The sequence below is a fragment of the Mustela lutreola genome, chromosome 12 (assembly GCF_030435805.1).
Source record: "Mustela lutreola isolate mMusLut2 chromosome 12, mMusLut2.pri, whole genome shotgun sequence".
Taxonomy (NCBI): domain Eukaryota; kingdom Metazoa; phylum Chordata; class Mammalia; order Carnivora; family Mustelidae; genus Mustela; species Mustela lutreola.
In genome coordinates, this window is record NC_081301.1 from 3389722 (window position 1) to 3412664 (window position 22943).

General features: G+C 62.7%; 1 protein-coding gene and 1 long non-coding RNA gene across 12 annotated transcripts in view; one reads left to right on the forward strand and one right to left on the reverse strand.

The window, feature by feature from the left end:
- The first annotated feature begins 3982 nt into the window (after window positions 1-3982).
- Window positions 3983-22943, forward strand: part of RALGDS (ral guanine nucleotide dissociation stimulator) — a 43133-nt gene continuing 24172 nt past the window's right edge. For 2 of the 3 annotated variants that reach the window (XM_059143407.1, XM_059143408.1), the window contains exon 1: window positions 3983-4239. In XM_059143407.1, the coding sequence (XP_058999390.1) occupies window positions 4222-4239 (18 nt within the window). In that variant the 5' untranslated portion in view covers window positions 3983-4221. Of the gene's footprint in view, window positions 4240-17724; window positions 17901-22943 lie in introns of those variants that run through there. The other variant, XM_059143404.1, reaches the window with a different exon arrangement.
- On the reverse strand, window positions 6582-12770 carry LOC131813173 (uncharacterized). 9 transcript variants are annotated; one of them, XR_009346656.1, is made up of 4 exons: window positions 12595-12769; window positions 10474-11664; window positions 9835-10145; window positions 6582-8992 (listed from the first exon to the last, which is right to left on the reverse strand). It is a non-coding gene; the product is annotated as an uncharacterized LOC131813173 (long non-coding RNA). The 9 variants fall into 9 exon arrangements; XR_009346653.1 differs by having other exon boundaries at window positions 6582-10145; window positions 10474-10687; window positions 11543-11664; window positions 12595-12763; XR_009346657.1 differs by having other exon boundaries at window positions 6582-7474; window positions 7839-10145; window positions 12595-12758.

The following is a 22943-nucleotide window of genomic DNA, read 5'->3' on the forward strand; positions in this document are numbered from 1 at the left end:
CTCCTGAGCCCCTGGTGTGAAAGGCAGCCCAGATCCCTCTTCTCTGGCTGCTGGGGTTCCTGGGTCCTGTGCTGTCCTCCACCCACATGGACCCAAGCCTGTGCTGGGCCACGGAAGGCGCCTTGGCAGTGGGACAGGCCTGGCTGTCAAACCTAGCCTGTACCGCACGGTGGGCCACACTCCCTGGCACCAGCCACATCCTTTGTAAGAGGGCTTGGGCAGCTTTTAACAAAGGTGGCATGGAGGGTGCCTGGGTGGCTCAGTCAGTTGGGCTGCGGACCCCTGGTTTTGGCTCAGGTCATGATCTCAGGTCCTGGGATGGAGCCCCACCCCCACTACCTGGGGCTCTGAGCTCAGCAGGGAGTCTGTGTGAGACTCTTTCTCTCCCTCCGCCCCTCCCCCCAGTCATGTGCATATGCATACACGTGCACGCTCCCTCCCTAAAATGAATAAATCTTTAAAAAAAAAAAAAAAGCTGGCGTGTGCTAAGCGCTACCCAAGGTGTTTTTCACCTGCACATCTGCGGGTAGGTGCGGCCAGCCACCAGGAACCCGGGTGGCCTGGGTTTCAAACACAGTCAGCTTATGGGGGTGCAGAGAAGGTCCAGTTGTGCAGAAAGTCTGGACTAAAGCTGACCACTGCCACAGACGGATTCCGTTCCTGTGAGCCCATCAGCTGGGCTCTGGTGGCCTCTTGGACTCCGAGCCCAGAAGACAGGTGTCCGCGGGCACTCCCAAGGCCAGTGTCAGCCTTGGCCCCATGAGGCCGCCGATGGGGCTCCCAAGCTGTGGTGCAGGCCCAGGATTAGAGGGCCTGGGTGGGCAGCCTGGCCAGGGCAGGGGCCCCAGAGGGACTTGCGAGCACAACCCCCCCATGGGTGTGTCTGCCTGGCAGGACAGGGTGGGCGTGGCTTCAGGCTGTGGTGGCCCAGCACTCACTCCTCTAGGGGCAGCTGCTCCTTTGCCATGGAGGGTGCGGGGGGGTACGCTCTGGCCACACTGGGAAGAAGAGGCACCCCCCGCCACTTGGCCACCGCTGGCAAACCTGGGGTTCTGCCCAAAGCCGCCTCCTGTAGCCTGTGGTCTGGCCGGTGAGCAAGGACAGACAGCCAGAGCTAGCAAGGACAGACGGCCAGAGTGTGAGTAGACCAAGCAGACAGAGTGAGCAGAGGAGACTGCTTGGGCTGGGAGGACAAGTCAGGGAGAGGCTCTGGGGGCACTTCCCGGGGAAGCAGGACAAGGCGGGCCCACAGCCTGTGTGTCCCAGCGGCAAGCCCCTTCCCAGAGCATCAGGACCTGCCCTGTGACGTGAGTTGTTGAAAAAGCAGGACTTGCCTTCAAGGGACTTCCACCTTGGGCCAGGGAGAGGCCCCTTGGCCTGGAGACCACAGAAGGCCTCTGGGTTGGGGGTGGGGAGGTGGCCCTGAGGCCCAGGTGGCAGCAGCAGGCTTGCAGGGGAGAAGGGAGCCCCTGCCTCACTCCCAGCCCTGCCTCTCCTGGACCCCACTGATTTCCCACCTCAGCCTTGCCCCAAACCCCCAAGGATAAGGTTGACCCTCGTCCCCGCCACAGGGCACAGCCCTCAGACCTGAGTTGAGGGAGTGACAGGACCCAACTCTTGGAACCAAACCAGGGTCCAAACTACTTTCCAAAACAGAGCTGAGGGCTTGGAGCCAGAGCTGCTGCATGGGAGGGAAGAGGTAAGGAATCTGGTGGGGGTTGGGAGGGTGCAGGGGGACAGGGCCTTAGCCTGCAGACGGGGGGCGGGGGCACAGAGACTGTCCCAGCAGTCTGACGGGATCAGATCCGAGCCCCAGGCACCACTCTTGACAGGACCCATCTGTTGAGGGGGCTTCGAAGTTTTCTAAATTGCAAAGGTACTTCTTTAAGGAAGACACAAAATCACAAATACAAAATGTGTGCAGCACAGGCCCCTGACACTCAAGCTCCCTGTCCCTTACGGCCAACTGCCTCCTCCCCACATGTGACAGTCCCACACCATCGCTCAGCCGCCAGGCCTGGTCCGTACACCTCTACTCACCTTGCCCACCAGTCAGGTCTGCCTGTCCCGTTACCCTGCTGACTTTTGGGGACTCACGCCTGACGTCCCCTCCAGGAAATCTGCCTTGATTTGTGCCCCACTCCAGAGTGGATGCCTTTTAGCTTTCCCACGAACCCTTCTCACCCCTGTGCCATTTACAAGGTCTGCCCATCTCCACCCCTGGCCCACTTGGTAAACTCCAAGACGGGACAGACCGTGGCTGGCCTGGTTTCCCCTGGTACCTGAAACCCAGGAGGTACTCTGTGAATATTGAATGACTGTGTACGGGGTGACAGCTGAGAGAACACGGGATTAAGAGTGTGTCCTAGCACCTGTGGGCTGTCGGACAGTTCCTGTGAGGCCCTGGATTAGACGAGATTATGGCTGGAGCTCCACCTGGGCGGCTACTTCAGGACGAGGCTCGGTCTGGGCCCTCCAAACAGCCTGCCCCACCCCGGAAGGAGGCAGATGACCGCCATAGCCCCCATACACAGGAGTAAACAGCCTGCTCATTCCTACTTGGTTTTGGGGTTCCATGCTTGAGTGAGGGCAATGACATATCCACCAAGTTCCTTCCCAATCTAGAACTCAATGCCTCTGATAAGACTGCCCTGCTTGTATCCCATGTCCCCCTCCTGCAGTGACCCCAGACTCCTTGCCCAACGTCCAGAGCCTTCATGATCTGGTCCAGATGCCCTCTCCAGTGGTCACCCCTTGCCCCACCTCAGCCTCTGTAGGACCTTCCTCCCCCAGGGAGTCCCCCAAGCCTTTGCCCCTCAGAGCCCCCTGCAGCCACTGGCTCTCACATGGCTCCCATCCATGCCAGCCTCACAGCCAAGCCTGGGCTCAGAGGCCACCTTCCCACGCCCCTGTGCAAGCACAGCCTTTGGGTCAGATCGAGCTGGGTCCAAACCCACAGCAGGGCCGAGTTCCTGCCCTGTGCCAGGGAAGCTGGTGGCTGCTCAGAGCCTCATTGAAAATGGGGTCTCTGATCCTGAGTTCAGGAGGTGAGCTGGCGGAGCCCCAACCCAGGATAAGGCCAGTGATGGTCAGTGCGGGGGCTCAGTGAGGGTGAAGAACAATGACCCTGAGTCCCCCGTTCACGTCCACATCCGGACTTGAACTCAGAGCTGAGTGACCTTGATCTCTGGGATCACTGCATGTATTAAAAGGGATGGAATCAGGAGCGCCCAGGGAGTTCCTGGGCAACACTAAGTACACTCAACGCTCCCGCACCCCCGAGGTGGGCTCCTTCCTTTCTGGGCTCCTTCCCAGCCCTCTGACTCCAACCAGGGCTGCGGCCAGGGACAGGCCAGACCTCATGTCCAGGGTCCTGCCAGGAGAACCAGAAGAGATGTAGGGGAGGAGTAAGGGGCAGACTGACCTTCTTGCCTGTACTTGGGGTCCTCGGCCGCCTCCAGATCCTCTGGCCCAGCCGCGCACCCCGCAGGCCTCTGCAGGTTACATGTGGGGAGCAAGACAGAAGGATAGCGCTCTTTTGGCGACTCCCGTGTAGATCTCCATGCCAACCCGGCCCAGCGCCCCATGGCCCTCCCTCGTCCGCTTGGGTTTGGGGCAGCACGAGGCCCAGGCGGGCGCGGAGATAGAGTGCAAGCAGCTGCGAGGGCCGCGGGGTACCCGCCCCGCGCTGGACCCTCGGTGTGCTGCGGCGAGGCGCGGCTCCCGCGCACGCGCTGGGCGCGGGCCCCCCCACAGGCCCCGCGTGCACGCGTCGGTGGACACGAGGCCCGGCGGCCCCGGCAGGGCCCGCCCACCGCCGCCCGCTGGAGAAGACGCGCGCCCCCCGAGCGCGCCCCCGAGCTCGCGCGGCGGCGCCCGCCCCTCACACCTGCGGCGGACGGGGCGGGGCGGGGCGGGGCGGGGCCGCGGCTGTCCCCGCCCACCGGCCGGAGCCCGGGAGTCCGGGCGGAACCAGGCAGCGGGGCCCGAGCGGCCGGCGGCGCAGCGCGGCGCAGACAATGGGAGCGGTGCGGACGGCGGCGGCGGCGGCAGCAGCGCGGGCGGCGGCGGTTGCAGAGCTCCGGGCCCGGCGGGGACGGGAGGCCGCGCCATGAGCCCCGCAGCCGGGCGCCCCCCTGCGCCGCGCGCGGGCCGAGGCGAGCGGCTTCTGCGAGCCCCGGGCCCCGCCCTTGGGCTGGCGATGCGCTGCCAGGGCTGAGGATGATGGTAGATTGCCAGGTGAGTGCCCCGGCTCGGCCCCGGCCGCCCTCCCAGCCGGCGGGGGTGGAGGGAGGACCGCATGTCCCCGGCCCACACCCCATCCGGCGAGGAGGGAGCACGGCGCCGGGTCCACGCTGAGCGCGCGCTTACGCAGTTCCGCGTCCAACCCCTCCTGGTACAACTGGGAAACTGAGACCAGGAGAGCCGGGGACTGGCCCGGGGCGCGTGAGGTGAGGGGAGTCCGGAGAAGAAGAGAAGGTTCTGGCCTCCCAGGCCGGTGCTCAACACTCCCGTGGGGTTTCCAATGGGAATGAGAACCCCTAAGATCCTGGAGGACCCCGTTCACCCCCTCGCATCTGCAGCTGTTTCCTCTGAGCATCCCCATCCGCCCCCAGGTGCATACACACATGGACTTCACAGATGGGGGCCATGGGATGGGGTCGGAGGAGGAGTGGACACTGGAGAGGTGACAAGGGGCGAAAGAAGAAAGGCATTGGAGGCAGTCATGGGGCAGGGACATCCAGTCTCCTGGGAGCATGCCCAGGACTCATCCATGGGGAGGAGAGCTATGTCAGACTGGTGGCCAGGGGGTCCAAGAGGTGCTCAGGGGGCTACCCGGGCTGGGCACTTCCCCCAGGACACCTGGAGAGGACAGGCTCTGGGGTGCTGGGTATACCACTTTGGGCACCTGGACTATGAAGAGACCGACCCCCCCCCCCCCCCAGTTGGAGGGGCTACAGCACAAAAGGTCTCAGCTTACTCTTCTGTCCTTTGGGCTGTCGGGACAGTGTCCCTAGGGTCCCACAGGCTTGTGGAAGGGTCTGTTGGCTTTGGATCTCCATCCCGGACACACTGTGCTCACAACCCTGGGAAAGTGCTTTGTACTTCCTTGAGGTCCTTCAGAGGAGAGGACGGGGGAGCTTGGGCGGCCTGTGGGGCTGAGGACCTAGGGACGCAGAACGTGGCAGAGCACTGACCACTGGTCTGGGTACCAAGGTCAAGACCCTCCTTGCTGCAGCCTGAGGGGCCCCATTTGGAAAGGGTTCCAGAGTCAGTGTCCTGCCCAGGGTGAGGAGGCCTTAGGAATGCACCGATCTCGAGGACTGGAGAGAGAAATGAGGGACAGGGGAGGCTTCTGAAGCTCCTCACATCACCCCCAGAGCCCCCAGGTCCTGCTCCTTTACCCTCTAGGGGCAGGGAGAGTCGCTGCCTTGACTACACCCAAACAAAGGTGTGTGTGTTGTTTTCTGGTTTTCCTGCTGGGGCTGCCATGCTGGTGCTGACCACCAGGGGTCAGGCTGTGCCCACTGTGCTCAGGGAAGCCACCAGAGCAGGGAGGGGACACCAGGGGTCATGCTGGGCGTCCCCTGCATCTCCCCCAACAGGCTCCTCGGGTTGGAGCCTCCACGTCCACCACGTGAGCTGCTCAGAGGCAGGAGGGGCTCTGACACCCTCTCGTGGACACATTCAGCTACCGTGCCCCTCACACTCACCCTAGCAGGGGCTGTGCGAGGCCTGGGGGGGGAGGCTGGAAGGTCCCCAGGAGGGACCCTGTGCTCCAGGAGGTCCCAGCCCAGAGAGGGGGATGGACCAAAGCGCCAGAACAAATCCAGGTGAAAGGGAGGGGCGGGGCCTGCAGGGACGTGAGGCAGGGGGGAGGGGGGCAGGCAGGAGCCCCTGGCGGGGGTCTCACAGCCTCCAGGGTGAGCGTGATGCTGGGAGCAGGGTGGGAGGAGCGGTCCTGCCCCGTCTGCGAGCAGTGTGCTGCGGGGGAGCCTCGGGGGCACAGAGGGTTTGGCCGAGAGGAGCTGGGAGAGAGCTGGACATCGCTCTGGAGGTAGGGGTGGGAGCCAGACCCCAGCCTGCAGGGAGGGCCTCCTGGCTGTCTGTGCCGTGGGACCCACGGGCCTCCCAGGCACCTGCTCACCCTCCGAGAGCCAGAATCCCGACTCGGTGAGGAGCCCCTGCCTCCTGGTCCCCCAGAGGCCAGGGCTGCAGTCCCCACTCAGGCCCGACTGGGGCGGGCTCCGTCTCTAGGACCGTTGGCGGGTGTTGGCAGGAATCATCTGGGCAGTGTGTGGTGCAGAGAGATATTCCAGGGGGACGTCCTGTGGTCAGGCTGGATTCAAGGCGGGGAGCCTGAAGATGGCATGTAATCGGGGCTGACTCTATCAGGCCCTCTCACGTGCTCTGTCCTCACTGCCCTAGGTGACCTGCTGAGTCGCCATCAGTTTCCTGGGGCCCGGAATGCTGGCTTGGCTGCACTTGGCCAGGGTGGCTGAGGTCGGGGTTCGTCCTGGGGGAGAGGGTGTAATCCGTTTTTGTTGCTGCCATAACAAGGTACTACAAATTGGTACGACTTTGGCTCAAAAGAAATTTATTCTCTGTTGGTTCTGAAGGCAGAAAGTCCCAAATCAGGTGTCAGGAGTTCTCTGGGAGAGCTTCTAGATGTAGCTTCTAGAGCTACATCTTCCAACTTCTGGTGGTGCCAACCCCCCACAGCATTTCTGGACTCACAGGTGCGTTGCTCCAAACCCTGCCTCGGTCTTCACATAGCCTCCTCTGCGTGTGTGTGTCCAGTTTTCCCCTTTTGTAAGGACACCTGTCACTGGGTGAGGCCCATCCTAACCCGGTGACTTGCAGGAAGACACCGTTTCCAAGTGAGGCTTATTCACGGGTGTTGGGTTTGCTTTCTGGGGACACAGTTCAACCCACAGTAGGAGCACTGGAGTGATTCTCACCCTGAAGACTAGGCACCCAGGTGCGCTGGGGGCTGGGGAGAGCAGTTGGGGTGTGGGGAACTCGCTGGTACCCCTCTGGGGCAGACCCCCCCCTCCCCGCCCCCAGCGCCAGCGGCGGGCTGTGGTGTGCCATCAGGAACAGCAGGTGGCGCCATGACCCCCCCCTTTGCCGCTTCCCCAGCCCAGCTCCGCGCACCGCCCGGTAGACAAAGGTCTCACCTTCCAGTTGCGAGGAGACAACACTCAGCTGTAAACACAACAGCAGCATCGTCATTTCAGGGGTGACACACACCGCAGAGGAAGTCAAATAAGGTGGGGCCACACGGTAGTGACTCGGCGGTGCCCCGGAGGGGAGGCCCGGGAACCTAGCAGGGCCAGGCCCCCGCGCGGGTGGGGAGTCGGCGTTTCCTTCTTCACCCGCAAGCCAAGCTGTCCCTTCGCAGCCGTTTTCAGGGGCTCCTCGCAGGGCAGCTCTGGTTACCCTCTGTGGTTTCCTGGCAGCTCACCGGTTCCTGCTGGCCAGGGCGGCTGTGTCTGATGGCGGCACTTGGAAGCCAGCCATCCAGAGACCTTGCCCAAGGGACGGCAGCAGCTGCCTGAGCCCCCCCATCCCCGCTCACCTGGTGGGGTTCTGCCCCATCCTCCTACAAACTGGAGAGGGCCGCCTTGGGCTGAGGAGAGGGGCCCCGGGCTCCCCACGGGACAGTTGGGGCTTCTAGGGGCATCAGGGAAATGAAGCCAAGTGCCCAGCCTGCTCCTGGCCCCAGAAGTGGGGCAGTTTCTTACTGTAGCCCTGGGCACTCCCGGGTCCCAAGAGGCTGAGGCCGCTAGCCCTTGACCGTGGGTCACTGACTAATTCCCACAACGGATACTAACCAAGAACCTCTGCAGGGGTCGCCTTGGCGGAGAAGACGAGACCACGGCGACGAAATACAGGAATGGGGGGTGTAGGACAGAGAGTAGTCCTAGGAGAACGGCTGGGGACCTGGGGTCGGTCGCCACTTGGCCATCAGCAGCATGCCAGCCACTGGGCTGTGCCCTGCACAGTAACTCCCAGACCCTCCCCCACGTCCGCAGGTGCTGTGGGCAGCCGGCCTGTGGCGCCTTCCCTGAGCCTGGCCTTGGGCTGCGGTGTCGCATTGTATCCGCAACGTGGGTACCACTGCCGTCTGCATACACAGAAGGGGAAACTCAGGCACTGGACGGTGAACGGTCGCGGCAGGGCCGGTGGAAACATGTCCTAGTGTGCAGACAAGCCCGGGGAGGGGGTGCTGGGCCGAGGGGCTGGCACCACATTCCTTGTGATTCCAATGAACTTCCCATGTCAGGGCTGGACAGGCCCCAAGGTGATGGTTAACAGTGGGCGTGGAGACATAAACAGAGTTAATGAGCCCCTTTAGCCTCCCACTCCCCCCCCACCCCCCCACCCCCCGCTCTAATGAAGGCCTTGGGCTCTGCGCTCTGTGTTTTCTCAGTTCTGAGGTTTTGATCCTCCGAATCTTTGCTTAGGGTCGCTGCTGGGTGCGTCTCCGTGGGGTTGGGGCTGAGCTTCTGGAACCGAGACGTCTCCTCCCAGGGCAGCCGAGCCAGAGTGAGGAGGTGGAGAAGAGAGGGCATCCCCCGAAAATGACAAGCTCCAGAAGGAGGGAGAGTCCCCATGGCAACCTGCAACCTGGAGCCGTTGCCTGGCAACCGCGGGCCCCCAAACACTTGCAGGCAGGAAGGCTCAGGACTAGGGCTTTCCAGTGGCCTCAGTAGAGACCCTAGCTGTAGGGTCTGATCCACGGTCACCCACAGCCCCTGCCCTAGATCCTTCCTGAGGGAAACCCCAGTCTGCTTCTCCCTCCCCCTGACTCCACCCTGCCAGTCAGCCACCTTCTGTCATGCCGTCCCCCTAGCAACAGAAGCTACTTCCTGGATACCTGAGCCCCGTCAGTGGTCGGTGGTGGCCGTAGTGGCGTGGTGTCAGAAAATGTAGGGTCAGAGGACACAGTAGATGAGCAGGCTGCCAGCCCGGGGAAGAAGCTGGGCTTGGGGTCCAGGGAGGGTGGAGCGGTTAGAGCCCCACAGTAGGGGACTCCGGTTCTGTCCGGGCCAGCTGAGGCTGACTAGCTCTGTCGACCTTGGCAAGTCGCCAACCTCAGTTTCCCCATCTGTGGCCCCATCTTCCCCCATGCCTGTGTGTTCACCATTCGGTGCATGAACACTGGGCTATATATAAATCATGTCACTACTGGGGCTTTGGGGTGGTCTGGACCAGACTGGCCTCTGAGCTTGCTTCTCCATTGGCCTGCTTCACACCTGGGTGCCCGGGGGAGGCAGGTGACCTCACGGTTAAGGCCATTGGCTCGGAGGGGGACACCTGTGTCCGTATCCCAGTGCAATGCTTATTACCGAGTATCCTTGAATGGGCGCTGAAACCCCTGAGCCTTGCTTTTCCTCCCACTGTGAGCAAAGTGGAGAAGAAGGAACCCCAGCCTTGTGGGCTCTGTTAGGGCCCACTCTCGCTTATGGGCACTGACCCCGACCCTAGCAGTGAGCACGCAGACCAGATTGTCTCCACAGGGAGGGAGCAAGGAACCCCCTGCCTTGCCTTGGAATGGAGGAGAGAGGGGCTTTGGGGTTTAGACTGCCCTAGGGGGTGGATTTTGGAGCTGGGAAGCCTGTGAGGCCCAGGTACCCTCAGATGTTCGCTCTGGGAAGGGCAGTGATTCGTGGTCTCGTTGGTGATCTCAGGGGTTCCCCAGTGCCCTCAGGGAACCAGGATTCTAGTCTGACCTTGACCATTCCTTCACTCTGTGGTCTGGGGCCATGACCCCGCCCTCTGAGCCTCCCAGGCACCCTCTGTCCAAAGGGGAGAGGACGTGCCCACCTCAGGCCTTGGGTGGCATCCTCTGCCCTGTGCCCGGCCCACACGTTGGATCTGGGGCGGCGGGGCTGGCTTCCATTGCTCCCGCGGCGCGTCTCTGCCCACTCTGGCCAGCCACCCCTCACTCGTGCGCGGCGGGAGGAGGGGCGGGGCGAGGGCGGTGCAGACAATGGCCCCGGGCCGGGCGTTGCCCGGAGCGAAGACCATGGTCGCTGCAGGCGGGGCACAGGGCGACAGCAGGCAGCGCGCTCCTGTCCTCCGCTCCAGGCAGGGTGCAGCCCCTGCCCGAGTTCATGCTGGTGGTCCCGCCGAGCCTGCGGGCGGACGAGGTGAGCCTCAGCCAGGCTTGCAGCTGGGGAGGGTGACGGGGAAGGGCCACACGGTGGCGGATGATAGGATGTGGGAGCGCTATCCCCCGCCTGCCGGACCTGAGAGGGGTGGGGATCCCCTTGGGGCTGGAGAGCACCCGGGTTCTTCCCTCTTTCTGGGCTGGGATCAGGAATGCATTCCCTTGGGGAGGGCGGACCGTATCTTCTCTGCGTGCCGCCTGGGGTTCCTGGTGTGCCCACCTGACCTGTGTGTGCGCTGCTGGGCTGGGGAGGCTGTGGTCGTGGCTTCTGAGTTCTGAGCCCAGAAACCTACCCACCACGTTGGAGATCCTGTGGCGTGCAGGCCTTCCTTTGTCCCCTGCGGTCCTCTGCCTGTAACCGCCGTCAAAGCTGGGAGGGCGGGACCAGGATGTTTAAGCCCTGGGAACCGCCACTACCTGAGCTGCCGCCCACTGCACCCGGTGGGCCGGGGAGGGCGGAGCCCGGCCTTGAAGCTCTCTGTCCATAGCTCTCAGCATGCAGGAGGTCTAGGGGGAGAGAGAGCGCAGGCTTGGACTCTCAGGATCCCAGACTGGTGGTTCCCTCAACTCCCCCGTGGACTCAGGGATGCCCAGGTGTGTGAAATGCTCCGGAAGCCCCCGCTACCGTCTGCAGCGCAAACCCCCCGCAGGTGGCAGGAAATGTCTCTTCCCCCTCGAGGAAGGCAGATGCTGGGGTGGCCCACCAGCTGTGAAGACAGGCGGTGTTGACAACCCCTGGGGAGCAGGGGGCTGGCCTTGAGTCGAATCCACGTGGTTTTCTAGGTGGGGAAACAGCCCCACCCCACCCCCGGAGAAGCTGCGTAGATGGCCCGGCGCTACCTGAAGGCGAACTCCACCCGGATCACCTTACCCCCTGGGGCCAGAGTTCTAGGGTGTGCTGCCCAGGAAGGTGCCCTGGGGTGCCCTTTGGCCCTCTGGTTGTTCAGGGCTGAAGTAGAAGGGTGAGGTCGTCCACCTGGCCTGAGGCACTGGGTGGCCAGACAGGTAGGTGACAGCTGCAGGCGGCAGAGCGAGGTGAGCGGCCGGGGAGGCAGGCAGCGCCCAGGGCAGAAAGGCCGAGCTGGCCGCATCCCCCGCCGGCCCCCACCCTGCAGCAGAGGACTGTATTTCCGCAGGATTTCAGGGAGTTTTCTACACAGCCACATGGGGCCAGGAGATCCTTGCACAAAGCACACGTCTCCCCCTTCCCTTCTCACCGGCCCTGCCAGAAGCAGGCGTGGGGCAGGCCCTGAGGGAGCAGGCTCCCGGGTCTGGGGACCCAGGGTGGCCACCGTGTTCAGGCAGACGTGCGGGGTGTGGGGGTATATCCGAGGCTCCGGGGTACCGTGAGCAGTCCAGCACCTGCACGCAGGAGCCTCTCCATGCCTCCAGGGGACGGCGCGCACTGGAGTGACTCTGTGGCCACGTGTATCCTCCTGTGTGCCAACAGTGGGCGTGACAAGCCTAGTGGCAGTGTAGCACGCCTGTGTGGGGAGGGACTCGTGTGGGGCCAGTGGAAACCATGACTGATTACGGGGTGGGGGAGAGGCAGCACACCCACGTGGGGCACGCCAGTGCCTGCGTGTGCGTGTGTTTGTGCCTTGCTTTTCCAAAGGACGGGGCCCAGGTTGTGACCACGAGGAGACCCGCGTGTTCCTGCCACCGTCCACTGGCCTGTTACCGGGTTTCTCGGCTGGGAAAGGGGTTAATAAGTGTACACAGCTCGTGAGGTTGGGTTGCCTGATGGCAACCTGGAGACCTGTATCGCCCTTGGAGGGTCCCCAGCACAAGGGGCATCTCGTAGACGTCTCCCTCGTAGGAGCATGTGGAGGTGGACAGGAGAGGCCCAGGGACCTTGCCAAAGAGGAGAAATCAGGGAAGGGCCAAAGTCGTGGTCTTGACCGAGGGTCAGTGGGGGACAGGAGGGGGACAAAGGCTGTGTCTCTGAAACTGTCACTCAGCCCCAAGGCCCTGACCACCCCCCTCCCCGCCCCCCGCTCCTCCGGGAAACTTCCCTGCCGGAAGAGGGAAGCAGGCCCCAGCCCGGCTGCCTCCTGGCCGCCAGCTGGAGCCCCAGATCCCTTCCAGAGCCCAGGGCAGCTCTGGAGGTCCCCCTCTGAAAGCAGAGACCTCCTTCCCAGGCCCCTGGGCCCCCACGTGCAGGCAGCGGGTGGGTGACGGCACCGGGCACACGGTGTCTCTAGCACAGCGGGCAGCCTCCTCACCACAAGGGCCCATTTGTCCCAACTCCCCGGCCCTGAAGCCCCAAGTGACCAGGCCCTGCTGGGCACAGGGGCCTGACTGTGGGCTCAGCTCCCCCCACCACCCTCCCCTCCTCAGCCCGCCCTGCCCATGCCGCATGGACCGGCTGCTTAGTCTGGGCCAGACCCCACGGCCGTGCCACCTCTACTCACCCAATGAGCGGAGACCCATTCCCCAAGCACTCCTGTCGTGCCAGGAATTTCCAAAGAAGCGAAAAGCCCAGGCTGAAGCAGAGCTGAGCCGCCCGCCTCCCCACCCTGCTGTCCTCACACGGCAGGCTGGCTTCTGGGAACCTCCTGGCTCCTGCTTCCCAGAAAGCCTGGCTCGCCTCCAGCCTCTGCTCCCAGCCTCGCTCTCTGGAAAGCACTCGCATGGCAGGTTGGCAGAGAGGCATGCCCTTCCCATGCCCTTCCTCCTTGCCATCCCTCGGGCTCCTCTCCAGCCTTGCTGCCTCCTCCAGGAAGCTTCTCGGAGGATCTCCCCATGAGCAACACGCGTGAGCCCCAAACTCTGAGTATTTTCCAATCTGGGGACTTTGAAACTGGAGGAACTGTGTGGACCGTCGAGCCTGCTGGTGCGTCCCGGGGATTTGTTGAGGGCCCGCTGTGTGCCCGGCTCTGTTGGGGGTCCCTGCCTGCACTCAAAGAGGTCATACCCCTTCCAGTTCTTAAGAAGAGGGAAGAACCGAAAACACACTTAGAACACCAGTGCTCCTTCCACTCCTGTGACGGCAGCACGTGCGGGAGCAGCAGTCACCCGCTTACCCGTGAGCGGCTGCGGGAAGGCGTCTCGGGCCCGGCATCGTTCCGGCCCTGGCATGTGAGGGGAGCGGGACCCATGCAGCCCCCAGGGAGCTTACAGCCCACTTTGGGGGGATGCTAGTCTGTGAACTGTTTTTTTAATCCCCTTTGGGAGCCTTCCTCCTCATGGCACTTTCTAGCTCCCCCCAACCCACGTCCATCAAAGGACGCAGCAGGCTCAAGCCCTCTCACCCTATTCTGTGTTTTCTGCTCCAAAATATTCACCTTCTGACGCGCATTTTGCTTCTTATGCCCCCAGACCAGAAGGTGATTTTGACCCGTTTTGTTCCCTGGGATATCGCTGGCACCTGCCCCCAGCCTGACGCCTAGCAGGGGCTCAGGGTGCCCGTGTGGGCTGAGTGCTGGAGTTGTAGCCTAGGGCTGCTCTGGTCCGCGATGGGGATGCCACACGCCACTGCTGGTCCTCAGGGCTGTGGGGTGAACTGAAGTTCAGAGACTTTTACAGCAGTTCGAATTTGCTGGGAGGATTTTCTAGTGCATTTTCTGAAGGATTGGTTGTCCCTGACTCAGTGTCCCAGGCTGCTTCGGGGTCATGTGGGGCCCTATCCTAAGTGCTTCCATCCAGTACTTCAAACTTTTGGGGTGGAGGCCATCCCCGTGTGGAGGCCAGGACAGGGGTCAGCCAGTGGGAGGCCTGAAAGTCAGACGATGGGCTCACTGTCAAGATGGGCATGGGGGCAGGCCCCAGGGGGCAGGGAACTGTCCTCTCTGGCTTGGTGGTGCCCTTGGCAGGGCCGGAGCCTGCCGGGCAGGGCCTCGATTCGCGGAGCCTCAGCCTCTTGGCAACCCGTGTGACTCAGTGGGCTGGTAAAAAGGGCCGGCAGGCAGGCGGCCAGCACAGGGGAGCCCTGGGCAGCCGGTGAATCAGCAGCGGGAGCAGCCCACCAACCTCCCGCTGGGTTACCGTTCGGCCTGGAGTAGGGCCAGGCCTCAGCTGCCGAAATAGCCCCTCCTTGCCTTTCTCCCTGCCAGCTCTCCTGGCGGTGTTTCTTGTGACCCCACCATTCCAGGGGGTCCCCGGGTCTCCCCAGCCTGGAGCAGGGGAAGGGGCCTTCCTCTGGCCCCTCTTGGCCCTTTTATAAGCAGTGCCCACAGAAGGGCACCGGGAGGCTAGGATCTCGCTCACCTCTTACTGTATAGAGCCGGGAGCGGCTGAGAGCCCAGCCTCCAAGCCAGGCTGCCGTGTGACTTGGGGTGAGTTTGCTGCGTCTCCAGGCTCCTGTCCCTGAGCTCACGCCCTGAGCTCCGGTCCTGGCCTCTCACGTCGTGACTCTTAAATTATATCCACGCGGGCACATCAGTGAATGGTAGAAATATTAGGGGGAGGGGCGGTCATCGATTCCAGCTTAGACACTGCGTTGCGGGGGCGGGGGAGATGACAGGGGACATCAGAATCAGAATCCCAAGCTGGGTGTCATATTGGGGGGCAGACCTCTCCCCCGCTGCCGACAGGGACCCAGCAGCCCCAAGCCAGCCTCTGCTGCCAGGAGCAGATCCATGTGTGACCTTGAACCCAGTCCAGAGCAGAGGAAATTGAGCTGCCTTCGGGGCCAGACAGGACAAGGCATGCACCTGGCCTTGGAATGGACCCCTTGTGCCTCCTTGGGCTAGTGGTTTGCCCTCTCTGGGCCTTGATCTTGAGGTGATTGCTGGGGCTGTATCTGTTTGACAGATGCTTCGTGGAAGAGTGCTTTGCCCCTGTCAGGGACCCCCAGAGACAGGGCCAGGCTGGGCTCGTGGGGGCCGAGGGGATGGTAGGAGCTGTGTGTGTGTGCCTCCAAGGCATCTAAGTGTGGGCAAGCCTTCGCCTTTGGCTGCAGGCAGCGGTGTTTACAGGGCCCTGGGTCCTGGGCCTCTCTCACAGCTGAAGGGGGGGAGAGCCAGAGTAGGTGCACCCCAGTTCTAATCCCTTTCCCGGCTGTAGGGGCTGGTCTCCCGCATGCAAGGCTGCGGTGTCACCTGACCCAGCAGAGCCTGAATGGCAGTGGCCGCAGGTCCCCAGAGATGAGGGGGCGGGGAGCTGGGCTGCCCCACGCCCCTGGCGGGACCCTGAGTTGGGTCAGGAGGCTGCAGGAAAGAGGAGCCGAAGCCAGGCAGGCCTCTCCTATCTGCTTCCTGGACAGGATGTTGTGCCGGGTCAACAGCTTAGAGAAGAGTCACTGCTCTGGCTCTGAGTCACAGCTCCTAGCGACAGCCACTAGTGTTTATAAACAATGTGCTTTGTACCCACCAGGGCCTGTCCCCCGGAGCCCGCAGGGGGTTCCCCCAGATGTGGAATGCAGCAGCCCACCCAGGAATCTGTCCCCCGCCGGAGGGCTTGGGTCTGGGTGGCGAGGAGCGGTGGCGCGTCTGTACACGCATGCGGGTTCAGGAGTGGGGTTTCGCTACGTCTGGGCTTGTGTGTGGCTGCCCGGTGCATTTTCCTAGAGCCATCTGGTATGGCGGGCAGGGCCAAGGACCGTGGGCAGGTCCCAAGACCTGGGGTTCCGGGACAAGCGTCTCAGGGATGGTGCGAGTGTTCCCCCATGTCCAGTAGCTGCACAGGAGAAGCTTGTGTGTGCTTGGTCGGGGGGGGGGGGCAGCCCCAGTAGGTGGCAATGTGGTGGGAATACAGGGGAAGCCCCCCCCCCCCCCCCGTCCCGTCCCCAGCCCCCAGAGCCCTGGCGCTCCGGGGCTGGTCTTTGGTTCCAGGCAGTGACAGTGACTCGGGGCACCATGTGGTGACACCAGACTGGCAGGGAACAAAGGCGTCTCTGCTCTCCCCCTCTTGGCTGGGGGGAGGGGTGGACGCGCCCCGCCCCGCCCCACCCCTCCCTTGCCCCGCCTCCTCAGGGCTCCTGCTCTCCTGGCCTCTAGCTGACAGCTGGTCTCCTGCAGCGGTTGCCTGGGCCTTCCCGGTCAGCCGGGCCCCAGTGAGCTCTGCCCCGGCAGAGCTCCTGAAGGACTCGCTCGAGACTGGGTCCTGAGGCCAGAATGATCGGTGGTGGGGGCCTGGGGTGGGGGCAGGTCAGGGTACCCAGTGTGGATGGCTGGGGATCTCTGGACAAGGGCACAGAGAGCCTTGTTTGACACTCAGGAGCCATGGAAAGAGCGATGGTCCCTCACCAGGGGCCCGGTCCCCAGGAAACGCCCAACAGATACACCTAAGGGGCAGCCCGGTTCCCTGTTGGTTCCCACCCTGGACACATGCTTCCTCTAAGGGCCTCTCCCACACCCCCGGGCACATTCGTCCAGCTAGAAGCACTTTCCCGTCCACTGACCCCATCCGCAGCACCGGGCTCAGGGGCGCACCTTGCACTGAGGAGGTCAAGCCTCAGAAAAGGCCCTCCCTCCCCTCAATTCATCTGGAGCCCCCAGAGGCACGGGCGAGCTTGCCGGTACCCACAGGGCCGGCAGGCTGCGTCAAGCGATGCCCGAGGTCCCGCAGCTAGGGGACAGCCTCTGCGCCCCGGGGCCGACTCCCTCCTTGGAGCCTCCAGCCCGGCTGCACCCTGGCCTCTGTTTGCTGCTGGGAGACAGTGAGCATTTCTGAGATCTCCACTGGGATCCAGCGGCGGGGCCCACAAGCTAGCCCTGCACGGGCCTCACATTGCGGTTTGGCGCTCGCTCTGGGAGATGGAGCCAGCAACATCTGTTGAGTGTTCATTACGTGCCAGTGCCGGAGCAGGCTCTTGACCGTGGGAGTGATCAGGATGCACATTGCCGAATCCCCAGGCACCCTTGGCCGATTTTACAGATGAGGAAACTGAGTCAGTATGAAATGCTAAGTCAGTGGCCCAGGGGCTCAGGGTGGGCTGATTCAGAGCCCGGTTGCCTCTGCTGTGTCTCCCAGGTCAGAGTTAAGCGTCACCGTGTGCAGGAGGCCACAGTGGCTGGGGGGGGGACCCCCACCACCCCCTTCACCCCCACCCTCTCCCACGTAGAGGCTGGAGGCAGGGAGGACTTGGGATTCTCTTGCGGGCAGCGGGACAGAAGCTGTTGGAGGGATTTTACTGCGTGGGGAGCCGGTCTTGGGCTGTAGGCACAAGGGTGGCATGAGGGGGGCATGTTCCACCAGGAACCTTCAGCTCAGATTCTCCGATGCCCACCCAGCCCCCCAATCCTGGGATGCCCATGTCCCCAGGGAGTCCTAACTTGTGCTCACAGAGATTCTTTCTTCTCTATAAGAAATATCCTCTGGAGCCCAGTGATGAGAATTCCAGGTGAAGAGAGACCGTGAAGCTGGGGTGGGGAAGAGTTTGTGTTTGAAAAACCTGCGCATCTCTCACGCCCACCCCCACATCCATAACAGTTCAGGAAACTGAGGCTCAGAGAGAAGAGGAACCTGCAGGTCCCATGGGAAGGCAGGGTGGGCGGGGACAGGAACCCAGTCGGGCTTGGAGCGGCCCTCTCCGCCGGGTCCCCTGCACCCCACAAAGCCACCGGAAGAGGATGTGAAACTCAGAAAGGCAGAGCGAGTGCTGGCGGGGCTCCGTGTCGGAGCGGCATGGTGGGCTCCAGCACCCCCGTGGTAGGCAGGGGACCTGATGTGCCTCCAGGCCGGCTCCGGAGCCCCTGCACCACCCTCTTTGCTCCCAGCCCCCGTGGCATCCTGGCAGCCAGGAGCAGGACATCCACCCGGCCAGGGTCCTAGCAGGGTAAGGAAGCCACCGTGCCTCTCAGCCTCTGTCTTTGCCCTGAGACCTCTGGGTCTGGGGATTCAGGCTCTGAACACTGGTGGAAGGAGCGTCTGGGCATTCTGTGGGGATGCAGACAGGTGCAAGTCTTGGATTCCCCCTGTGAGATCTCAGGCAAGTCCTTGCTTCCCTGGGGCCTCAGTTTTTCCATCTGTCAAGTGGGTGTATTGGACTCGATCCGTGGTTTCCAATGGCTGATGTGCAGCCAAATGGGAAAAATGGGCAGAAAATCGTGAGCTTTTCTTAAACCAAATGCCTCCTTTTAACTGCTGCTAAACGAATGGTGTTTCTGACAGTGTGTCCTCCTAGATACCTTTTGGTGGTGCCTTTTCTGGAATAATGGTGATGATGTTTGGTTTCTGGCTTTTTTACTACCCTGCTTGGCAGGATAGGCAGTTGGCAACCTCGGTTCGTCCTTACAGTTTAAAATGAGATCTTACGCCCGGGAGCCAGGGCAGAGACGCTCGAAGGGAGAGTGCCGGGAAGGCTTCGGGAATGAAGCGGCAGCTTGGCATGGGCGGGGTCCTCCGTGCCCCCCCCGATGGCACTGCGCCCAGCTCACAGCTGCCTGGTAGCCCCATGGGCCGAGCCCTGTTTTGATCTCGGTGACTTGTACCTGCTGCCTTTCTAGCTCTGGGAGAAGGTTTCCCGGCAGGCAGTGGGAATGGGGATGGGGCCTTGGGGTCCTGGGGAGACAGCGGGGCCCACCCGAGGACCTGGTCTGAGCTGGAGCTGCTGGGCCAGCTCAGGACAGAGCCCCGTGCCCCCGGCCTTGGCAGGCCTGTGGCCTGGTCCCAGCGGGGATTCCTGGCCCTGCCCGTCATGGGCCCGTCATGGGAGCAGGTATGACAGCCACGCCGATGACACCAGGCCTAGGCACTCGGGCGCCCGAGCCATCGGGGCAGGCAGGCACACAGACGGGCAGACTGGCAGAGGGCCTCCGCAGGAGCTCAACCCCTGCCTGGCTCCCGTGCCACCATGGCCCGGGAAGCCGGGCCCACTGCCCCCAGGGCCAGGAAGGGCTGGGTGTTCTTTGCCTGTGTCTCTGTGGTGACGGCCAGGCGCAGGGCCACCGCCCACCGCACCACTCTCCAAAGCCCCACACGTTGGCCGGCACCTGTGCCAGCAGCAGCCACCGAGGTGAGTTTCTGGGGCAACTTGCGCTTCTGCCGGGAGGCCGGGGGGGTCCCAGCCAGTTCCGAGGCCCGGGAAGTGGTTCCCGACCGCCACCCCTCCCTCCCTCAGAACTGGTTGAAGGAGCCTGGTGGGAAGCCAGCAGGTGTCCTCAGCCCCCATCCGGGTGTGAGAGGAGTGAGCACCGTGAACCCCGGCCCAGGCCGGCCTATTGACCTGCCCCCCGCCTGGGCGGCCGCTGCCGGGTGGCCGTGGGTTGTCCTAGCAGTTCCTGGTCCTTTGGTGCTTCTCAGATTTCCAAGGGCTCTGTGCGTTGTTTTATTGTCTGCTCTCCTGAGATCCAGGCGATGACAGTATTAGTATCTTCCCATTTTCCTGATGGAGAAACTGAGGCAGGAAGGTGCAGAGTAGGGACTTGAGCACAAATCCAGGCTCCAGGTCTTAAGCGAGAACTTTCCAAACCTACAGGCCCCCTCCTCGGTGTATGTGCCGTGCTCCTCGGACGCAGGCTCCGCCTCCGACTCTGCTCGCCCACTGTCCCCTCTCCGCCACGCTCTGTGTTTCAGGCTCTTGCATTTCCCTCTGTCTGTGTCCCCTTCTGCTTCTTTCTCCTTTCCTCCCGTCACCTCCAGCCGTCACACGGCAGATGGGCGGCTCGCAGAAGTGTCGGGTGTCCATGGTCCCTGGGGCGTTGGGCACTGAGCAGTCCAGGAGTGGCGGCGGCATTGTCAGGGTGGCCCCCGTCCCCCCTCTGTGGATGGCGTTTATCATGGTGAACGGGCTGCACTGTGTTCCTCTGAGTAACGCCACACACACCCTGGGAGTTGGGGTCGGGGTGGGCGGGTGAGCACCCACTTCCACGGGAGGCCAGCGAGGCCCCAGAGCAAGCCCAAGGCCGATCCGGGGCCCATGGGATGCCAGTCCCGGGCCGTTTCCACAGCTCCAGGCATTGATGTATTTTGTTCTCGTTGCCCCCGGGACAGTAACGCCCTGTGAGATCAGAGATTGGGGGTGATAATTACGTCACATCCCTCCACCCAGGATGGACTCCTGGGGGTTTGGACGCCTCATTTTCTGCCTCCTGACCAACTCCGAGCTCGCCCTCGGGCCTGTGGGAAAGCCCCCTCCCCCCCAAGGAGGAGGAGGAGGAAGAGAAGGAGGCCCCTGGAAGTTCCCAGGAACCCGGAGACAGAGACGGAGGGGGTGGGGCTCAGCCCACGCTCTGGGGCCAGGTGTCCCAGCCCCTGCGCGGTGTGTGCTCACCCGCCCACAGCAGGCCAGCCCAGGAGCCAGGCAGGCCAGGAATGGTGACGCTGACATAAGGAAGTGACCCAGGAGCCCGGACAGGCTACACCCTCTTCGCGTGCTCCTCGGGATCTAAATATAGCCCACAAAGGACAGACAGGGGCCCTCCACCTGCCCAGAGGGAGGTGAAAGGTCTTCCCCCGAGGCCTGACCCAAGTCCGGGTGGCCGCCAGCGCCCTCTGTGGCCTCGGCCCAGCCCAGGTGGGAGGAGATGATGAGCAGGACCTGTGGCCCCGTGGCGGCTCCAACTCCTCCCCAGCACTGCGGCCGGGCCCAAACCCCATGGCCCGGGCCCCCGGGCCACGGCGGAGCTGGTCTAGAGTGGAAGGACAGCAGCACGTAGGGGTCACCTGTCACGTACTGGGATGGGTGGCAGGTGGGAAGCACGGGCCCGGCAGGAGACCGGGGCTGGCTCGAGGCTCCAGGGATCGAAGCAGTTCTGTGGGAGCCTGGTGGGGCGCTGTGAGGGGCCCCAGATGGAAGCCAGAGGCGCTCCAAGCAGTCGGTCTTTTGCCCTGAAGGTTGTGGGGGCACTTTTGAAGGGTCGAGACCCCTCTGACTGCCATGCGTCTGGGGGACCAATGGTGGGTTGGAAGCAGGAAGGAGATGGGGCCCCAGAGGTTTGGCCTCCGTACCCCTCTCCCTTCAACTGCTGCTCGGGGAGCCTCCCAGCCAGGCAGTGATGGAAGGCCCGATGGGGCCCGAGCCTTGCCCAAAGGAGACCGCTGCGGGTCAGCTCCCGCCCAGCCTCCCGTGGCTCGGGAACACAGACCCCAGGTGACCGGATGGTCTGAAGTTACAGGAGAAGCAAGAAAGTGGATTTTTATATGAAATCACCTGACCTTTACTGTTGGCTCAAAAATTTAAAAATACTTTGCGAGCCAAACAAAACACACGCGTGGGCTGGATGTGGCCTGCTTCCAGCCCCTGACTTGTCAGTTCTCAGCCCGTCTTGGAAGCTTCCTCTGCAGGGAGCATCCTGGCCCCAGAACTGTCTGTACAGCATAGCGCTGTTCTCGGGGCACCTTGTGACCCCCGAGGAAGGGCAGGTGCACTCCCCAGGGAAAGGCTGGGAACCTGGGACCGCTGGGGGTGGGGCGAGCTGTGAGCAGGATGAGGGATGAATGGAGGGCCCCACGTCCAATAACCCCACACCTTCTACAGTACTTTGTGGCGCTTCTCCCAGCAGACCCTCCAAGGGCAGGGGCAGTCACCTTGGTTTTCACTCACCAATATCACCAGGCTGCCTCCAGCCGCAGGTGAGCCGTAGGGCTCAGTTTCCCAGCACCCACAGCCATGGCCTCCAAAGGGAAGCCCGCAGCCTTATTTGTTGTGACTATGCTCAGGGGGCCCCTAGGCGTGGGGCGAGCCAGGCACATGGATAGTGGGGAAGCTGGCCGGGTGTGCACTGCCGTGACCTGGGGTCTGGGGATTGTTGCACTCCCTCAGTGGCTGCTGGGAGCCTCAGGAACCTCAACGGTGAGGCTCAAACTCTGTCCTTTTTCCTTTTTTAATTTCTATCATGGCAACTTCCAACTAGACAGAAGAGTGGGGAAGTACATCAATACATCCCAGCCGTACTGCTCCCCGGTGTTCCAGGACACTCTGGGGTCCGCTCACCACCCACCGCCCCAATGTCCCGCGTCCCCTACGGCAGATGCTGTTTGCACAGATCCCAGGCACACAAATTCCAGTATGTCCCTCTAGTCGGCACTGCATTGCCACGATCATGCCCGGACGGCGATACTGAGTATCACCCAACATCCAGCAGTGTTCAAATAATCTCGATCGTCCCTTGGGTTTGGTGGTATTTTTTTTAATAGTTGCCCTGTTCAAATTACCATCCAAGTTGATCCAGTGTTGCATCTCGTGACGTCTCTTACCTTTCTTTCAGTCTACGGCTTCCCCTTTGTTTATTTTTTCTCCTGGAACGAATTTGTTGAAGAAACTGGGTGGTTTGTCCCATAGAGATTCCTACCGTCTGGGATTTATGGACTGTCTCCTCCTGGTGTGTTTAAAAGGCAGCAGTGCAGCCCCCTCCCACCTCCCCCATAATTCCCCCAAATGGAAGTTACATGCACAAAGCTGGTGGGGTTCGCGGTTGGCTTTTGGCAAGAACACTTCATGGATGACTTTGTTCTTCAGGTAGCACCTACCGCCCTGGGCCCCTCTTTTGGGCTGCCCCTGCCCGTGGTAAGGGGTCTGCCCCACAGCTTTGGGGCAGGATCATGAAGGGAAGTGCGTGACGGCTCAGGAGAGGGTCTCGCAAGCCGCTGGCGCCCCGTGAGCCCCGTGAACCGCAGCCCCAGTCACTGACCGCGTGGGGCGGAGTCATGGGGACCCCGAGCACCTGTGTGAGGGGCTTTACCGGTTACCTCCTTAGTCATGCTCCCTTTACGCAGGAGAAAGCAGCCTCGGAGGTGCGGTGATTTGCCTGGGGAAGGGGGGTCCCACAGTGAGAAAAGGCTGGTAGCTCGGCTTCAAACCCAGGCATCTCGGTGTGCTACCTGCCCTCGGCCACACCAGCACTCTGGGAACTGAGATGTGTGCAGTGTGCACACAGCT